Source organism: Triticum urartu, chromosome 7A (assembly GCF_056163025.1).
Source record: "Triticum urartu cultivar PI428250 chromosome 7A, HENAU_Tu73, whole genome shotgun sequence".
Classification (NCBI taxonomy): domain Eukaryota; kingdom Viridiplantae; phylum Streptophyta; class Magnoliopsida; order Poales; family Poaceae; genus Triticum; species Triticum urartu.
In genome coordinates this window covers 501546233-501553153 of record NC_141879.1, presented here as the reverse complement: position 1 = coordinate 501553153, position 6921 = coordinate 501546233, and the positions used below count along the sequence as shown (strand labels likewise).

General features: G+C 47.3%; 1 protein-coding gene across 1 annotated transcript; it reads left to right on the top strand.

Moving 5' to 3' along the window:
• Positions 1-2232: 2232 nt before the first annotated feature.
• LOC125520468 (wall-associated receptor kinase galacturonan-binding protein) lies at positions 2233-3988 on the top strand. The gene is made up of 3 exons (XM_048685391.2): positions 2233-3212; positions 3392-3436; positions 3530-3988. Exons 1-3 carry the CDS (start codon positions 2399-2401, stop codon positions 3652-3654), a joined length of 984 nt encoding a protein of 327 aa, XP_048541348.1. The 5' UTR covers positions 2233-2398; the 3' UTR covers positions 3655-3988.
• Positions 3989-6921: the final 2933 nt, after the last annotated feature.

Here is a 6921-nt window from a genome sequence, read left to right as displayed (position 1 = left end):
CACGAAGTCGGGGATTCAATCAATCCCGTATACAATTCCCTTTGTCTATCGATATGTTACTTGCCCGAGATTCGATCGTCGGTATCCTCATACCTCGTTCAATCTCGTTACCGGCAAGTCTCTTTACTCGTTTCGTAACACATGATCCCGTGACCAACTCCTTAGTCACATTGAGCTCATTATGATGATGCATTACCTAGTGGGCCCAGACATACCTCTCCGTCATACGGAGTGACAAATCTCAGTCTCGATTCGTGCCAACCCAACAGACACTTTCGGAGATACCTATAGTGCACCTTTATAGCCACTCAGTTACGTTGTGACGTTTGGTACACCCAAAGCATTCCTACGGTATCCGGGAGTTGCACAATCTCATGGTCTTAGGAAATGATACTTGACATTAGAAAAACTTTAGCAAACGAACTTCACGATCTTGTGCTACGCTTAAGATTGGGTCTTGTCCATCACATCATTCTCCTAATGATGTGATCCCATTATCAATGACATCCAATGTCCATGGTCAGGAAACCATAACCATCTATTGATCAACGAGCTAGTCAACTAGAGGCTTACTAGGGATATATTACGATCTATGTATTCACACATGTATTACGGTTTTCGGTTAATACAGTTATAGCATGAACAATAGACAATTATCATGAACAAAGAAATATAATAATAACCATTTTATTATTGCCTCTAGGGCATATTTCCAACATCTTCCTTTTTATATGACATAGAATAAATATAAGGGTCGGGTGGGTTGTTTGGAAAAGAAAGAAAGACTCTGGCGACACGGGAGGCGACTAGGGTTACGCCCGCGCTGCCACTCCTAGCCCCCTTATCTTCCTCGCCGCCACCAGAGGAGGTTGCCAGGCAAGCCCGTGCGGTCGCCGACGAAGGTGGCGGCGGGGATTTCGTCGCTCCGGGCTCGGCGGAGGGCTTTGGGATCTAGGGCGGCGACCCTGCTTGGAGAGGCGACGCCATCTTTGTGGCTGATGGTGCTCATGGGAGAGGGTCGGCGTCCTCAACGACGATGACAGGCGCAGTTCGTGGCTAGCGGTCTGCTCAGGCGGTTCTCCTAGCGTCAAGTATGAAGTTTCCCGTCTGGTCACTTCCTGTCAGATCTCATGCCGGTAATCTTGAATCACCGGGCTAATGGTGGCTGGGCACGCTGGTGTGAGTTGCGTTCGGGAGCAATCCTTTGGTGGCTTGGCCATCCACGTCGGTGAAACAGCCCGCAGACACTGCTTCCCTCCTTGGAGGCACAGACGAGATCCCTTCTCCCCACCCCTCTTCCTTGACCCAAGGTTAATTCCTGTTATTCCTTGCGGATGCGGCGGCGGCGGTGCTCGGTGTCATTACCTCCATGGGGGCGCCATTTGGCTAGGAGAGGCTGGTGTGTGGTGCCATGTGGTTAATTCCGTCTCCTGACCTCCCTCCGAGACGGAAGTCCAAAATCCACGTGATTGCGCGACGGCGATGCCTTGCGCGTCGTACCCTTCATGAAGGAGCCGTCTGGGGAGGCTTGGGTGTTCGGGAGAGGGTTGTTCTGGCGGTGGGATCCGAGTGGCAAGGGGAGGTGGCGGTGGTGCGGAGGTTCGTAGGTGGAGCGGCGTGTCATCTACCGCGTGAAGACGATGAGTATTGGCGGCATGATGCAGCTGGATCTCGACGATAGAGGTGTCTAGATGGACGACGCAGGGCGGTGGCGCTGTTTGGCGTCGTGGCGGCGTCGATGGCGGGCGGGGCAAAGTCGATGCGTCAATACCTTCTGTGAAGATGGATCGGTGAAAGATGGTGGTGATGACCCATGAGAGTGCGTCAGACCGGTTTATGCCCCACACCTGTATGTGGCTTGGTTCGGGCCTCCAGTTTTAGCTGTTAGGCTTAGGTGAGTGGTCTGGGTATTCGGCTCAGACTGATTGCATCCCTTCATCAATTGGACACGAGTAGCGAGAGATGTTGCGAAGATGACAGATTTAGACGCATTGATGTATTATTTTGTAAGGTCTTTGTGAATAATTATTAAAATAGCTGCATGTATCTCCCAGACGTAGAGGTGAAGTCATCCTCCTTTAAAAATAATAATAATAATAATAAACTATGAGAAGAGAGCGAATCCGCGTATGCTTTGCTTTGGTGATACTTAGCCGACCGAGGAGGCAAGCACACTGGATTAGATTCCGGAAACGGGTTAAAGAAGGCACTAATATGCCCCAAGCAAAGCAAAAGCTGAGAGGTTCAAAGCCAAAGTGAAAGAAAAAGCCCAACCACAAGCGAGCTAACAACCATCACTCTTTAGCCTTTTCTCCATTGTTGAGGCAAAGAAAGAAGCTAGTAGTTCTCAGTATCATTGCCATCGCACATTTGCACTGCGTCACTCAACTCCAGTGACATGGAGATGCGTCTCCACCTCCATGTGCTGGCGATCCTCATGATCATCTCGGCGCGGCCTCCCTCCGTCGCTGGCGGGCTCTGCCGCGACAGCTGCGGCGACGTCCCGGTGCGCTACCCGCTGGGCATCGACGACGGCTGCGGCAGCCCGTACTACCGCAGCATGCTGACCTGCGCCGACAACACCACGCTCCGCCTCCGCACCCCATCCGGCACGTACCCGGTGTCCGGCGCCGACTACGCGGACCCGCACCTGGTGGTGACGGACCCGTCCATGTGGACCTGCGCGCGGCCCTTCACCGCCGTCCACGCCGCGCCCTTCAGCCTGGACACCAGCACCCGCTTCTCGCTGTCCCCGAGGAACGACCACCTCTTCTTCAACTGCGACGAGGAGCGGGTCATCGTGGCGCCGCGGCCGGCCATCTGCGACCGGTACCCGGACCGGTGCGACTCGGCGTGCGACAGCGCCGGGTACCTGTGCCGGAACCTGCCGGGCTGCCGCGGCGCGCTGGAGGAAGGCAACATGAGCTGCTGCGCGTACCGGCCCCGCGCGGCGGAGTCGCTGAGGGCCATGCTGCGGCACTGCGAGGCCTACACCACCGTGTACTGGCGCGCGGTGGGCGACAAGTTCCCGCCCTACGACCAGGTGCCGGACTACGGCGTCCGGGTGGACTTCGAGATCCCCGTCACCACGCGGTGCCTGCAGTGCCAGGACCGGCGCCGCGGCGCCAACGGCACCTGCGGCTTCGACCCCGCCACCAGGGACTTCGTCTGCATCTGCGACGGCGGCCGGAACTCCACCACGGACTGTGCAGGTGCGCCCTCTCTGCTCTGGCTCTCTTTGGTAACGGCATTTGGAGACGTTCAATTTAAAAGCATAGGTTTCTGTAATTCTCAACGCCAGGATCTGCGTAAAACCAAAATTATGCGTGCCAAACCCCGACTTTTAATGGGGCATACCGGCCTGACCAATTGATCATGTTTTCATACACAGATGGCCGCGTCACAGGGCATGGAGCATCAGCCGGAGTTGTAGCTGGTGCGAACTGAGAACCACTACCAAAAACCTCACTCGCACTTTCGATTATTTGAAGAAGCAATTTCGTTAATTCTGGCCATTTTTGCTATGCAGCAACCGTCGTGTTCTCAATTTCGGCAGCGATCGGCATCGGGGGGCTCGTGATGTACATACGCAAGATGAGATCGAGCAAAGTGGTCACCTGCGGCGTCCAGAGTAACGAAAACAGATTCTTCTGAGCCGACCTCAAAGAATTCCCATGAACAGTCTTCCGCATGTGCAAAGAAGAGAGGAGGGTATGGACCCACGTCCGATGGAGAGGGTTCCGGTGTATACAACACGAAGGCTTGAGATATTTTTCTTCTAGTTTTGGGCGATATGTATGATGCATATGATGGGCATGCACACCGTACTACATTCAAACATAACGAGGGCGGCATACTCAGATGAACAAAAGATAGCTATGTGTGAGTGCATTGCCGACGAATTTACATTCTGTGATACCTTGTAACCAGCGAGGCATCTGTGGTGACTTTGCTAATTAATTTTCTAGCACGACAACTTCAGTCTCTAGTCGGGAGTCATGCTTGCAAGTGAATTAGTCTTTGTTGGGATGTGTCAAAGGAGAGTCTCTGCCAAGAATAGAAAACATGGTTCTCAACCACCCATACGCTCTAGAATCAGTGTCAAAAGTATGCAACGGATGTGATATGCAAGATTTCTAATTAAAGAAATGCTTCTCACTCATTGCATGGTGTGACACAAGGAGAATGTCAGTAACACGATAAAGATGTGAAACTTAAAGTAGGCATCCAAGTAACGAATGGGAGGGGATAACAAGTGAACTAGTAGATTCATTATTACAACCAACCATTGTACAAATGCTTAGGTGTTGGTTATCTATAGTGTTAAAGGTCGAGTTGTCCATGACAGTGGACAAAAATATTCAAGTAGATTATACACTCTGTGGAGATGCGTGATTTTACCCGTAGGGCATGGTTCCTTCGTGTGTTGAGACATGCCTACCCACAAACCACACTCCTTGTAGTGAGGTAGCGGGAGAAAGGTCACAAGAGATTTCACATTGCCTACCAGATACAATCACACATCCATGGAATGGATAACTTGCCAGCAGGTGTATTCTCTAACCGCACATGCACTAAAGATCGTCACAGGAAACTCTACATTGGATTGTACAAAACCTACTCGTACTAAAAGGCAGAACATGACATTGACATCCACTACTTCCGGTGGCTCCTCCTTGACCCTCTTTTGGAAAACTGCTTCAGGGCTTATCTGTTACTCATCCAGGCCTTACGACATGACATGTGGTCGTATTCCAAAACTAGGGTACAAAAGATGCGGTCATTAATTGACCAAGCGGGCAGTACTTTCTTCTAATCAATATCATCATCATCATCATCATCAATAGCAACAGCTCTATGCCACATCGGTACAAGTTTACCCTCCTCTATTTGCTAATGGTGCAATGCATTGCCACTCAATGTCAATAACTCAACACCACATTCCATCATCCATCTTTTCAAGTGGAAATATCTCATTAAGTCAAGTTTATACACAACCGGTTTCGACAACAAGATGAAGCATACTACTCTACCATGATGATACTAACACAATAGACCATCTAACTTAGCTTAGGGTGACGAGGAATATGTTATATGAAAACAAGTAGGGGCATGAATGAAAACATTATATGGCACATGTGACATCTAATCCCTATAAAAACATTTAACAACAAGACAACATGCACATTTGAGGCATAGGAAGGAATGAGATGCATAGGATAAGATATGGTCAAGGTGTTCACGTGCTTTGCCCCTTCATGCATGATCATTCCCTCTCTAGCCTCACCTCCTCTTTCCTTGTCCAGAAGCACATACTCTACATGCCGAGGAAGGTACAAAAATAATTGTAAATTACACATAATAACCAAATGAAAAGCATAATTGCATTTTTTAAATGGTTAGGGTTCAAAAGAAGATCACGCAAGTACAAATAATCATCCAAAACTAGAATTGTATGCGAAAAGATATGCCATGGAGTTTGAAGGGGTTCTTTGATATTTCGTACACATAAATAAAGCTATTAATAATTGATAAATTGTATGAGTATTTGGACTACTACTAATAATTAGCAGTTGCACACATAAATACATAACTTTGCATTGACCCCCAACGAAACAAGTAAGATTGTCATTCTTACTAGCCTTGCTAGTTACAAGGATTAATGCAACTTTTATTTGGAAATATTCATTGCAACGAAGTAAATAAAATTTTGATTGTAGATGAAATTAAAAAGTATGTTGATCGAGTTTGAAAGCAATAGGGATTAATGGACTGGGGTCCATAGTTTAACTAGCGGCATCGCTCCAATAAAAGATAACATAACATGGTGAACAAACTACACTTGTGTATCGATTAAATTGCAATTTTATGAGTATGATTATACATGTCATAATTGCATATAGGTATCGCATCCGAACATGCATAGACCGTTACTCCAACAACATATATAGCTAATACTCTACCCTAAGACCATTATGCATCCCAAGACCGCTATCCAACATGCATCTCAAAGTATTAGTTAAAACAAAGTATTGCATTAAGTATGATGATATGATGTAGATAGTGTATTGTCTTCACCCTCTATTTAAAGGACAACTATGCAATTATATTTTTATTCTTAGTGGCAACAACACAATGCACACCCTTTTCAATTTTTGTAACTGCGGCTGAATACTTGCAAAATTGAACCAACTAACATACACAAGCCCCTCTTAAAGATCATTCGTCTAAACATGTCTAGTGTAAGAATAATATATTAGAGACCACATATGTCTGAATTATGCAACAAAGAACTCATACGGATCTATAAATAGAGCATATATAGGTCTGATCATAAACTGAAAATTATCACACCGCAACAAACCCACCATAAGATTACATCAGATGGATCACAATCATGTAAGGCACCTCATGCAATAATCATATTGAAGAACAAGGGAGAGATTGCCATCGAGCCAAATAAAACTACTCACAGATGATCATGTTGGCAGTAAGGTTGGTGACCAGTTAATTTCCACCTCTGTCAAGGTACCGAAAAATACCTCAAGATTGAATCATGGCAGAACAGAGAGTGATACGTCCATTCTGCATCATGATTTCCTACTATTGTTTATATTGTTTTTGGTCATTATTCCACCTTCTGATGCAATTCTAATGCCTTTTCTCTCCTAATTTGCAAGATTTACATGGAGAGGGAGATTACCAGCAGCTAGAATTATGGAACTAAAAAAGCTACAACTGAGATACTTATTCTAAAGGACTCTGAATGACTTGAAACTTCATGGAGATCTTTTATTGAATATAAAAAATACTGGAGCAAAGAAATTCCAGAGGGGGGCCACCAGCTGCTCCCAAGGAAATAGGGCGCGACCACCCCCTAGGCGCGCCCTGATGCCTTGTGGGTCCCACAGCTGGCCTCCG

Excerpts from the sequence above, each read along its gene's own strand:
- LOC125520468 (XM_048685391.2), top strand. The coding sequence starts at position 2,399 with ATGGAGATGCGTCTCCACCTCCATGTGCTGGCGATCCTCATGATCATC. Across the intron at positions 3,213-3,391 it reads CTCCACCACGGACTGTGCAG|ATGGCCGCGTCACAGGGCAT; the intron begins GTGCGCCCTCTC and ends TTTCATACACAG. Across the intron at positions 3,437-3,529 it reads ATCAGCCGGAGTTGTAGCTG|CAACCGTCGTGTTCTCAATT; the intron begins GTGCGAACTGAG and ends TTTGCTATGCAG.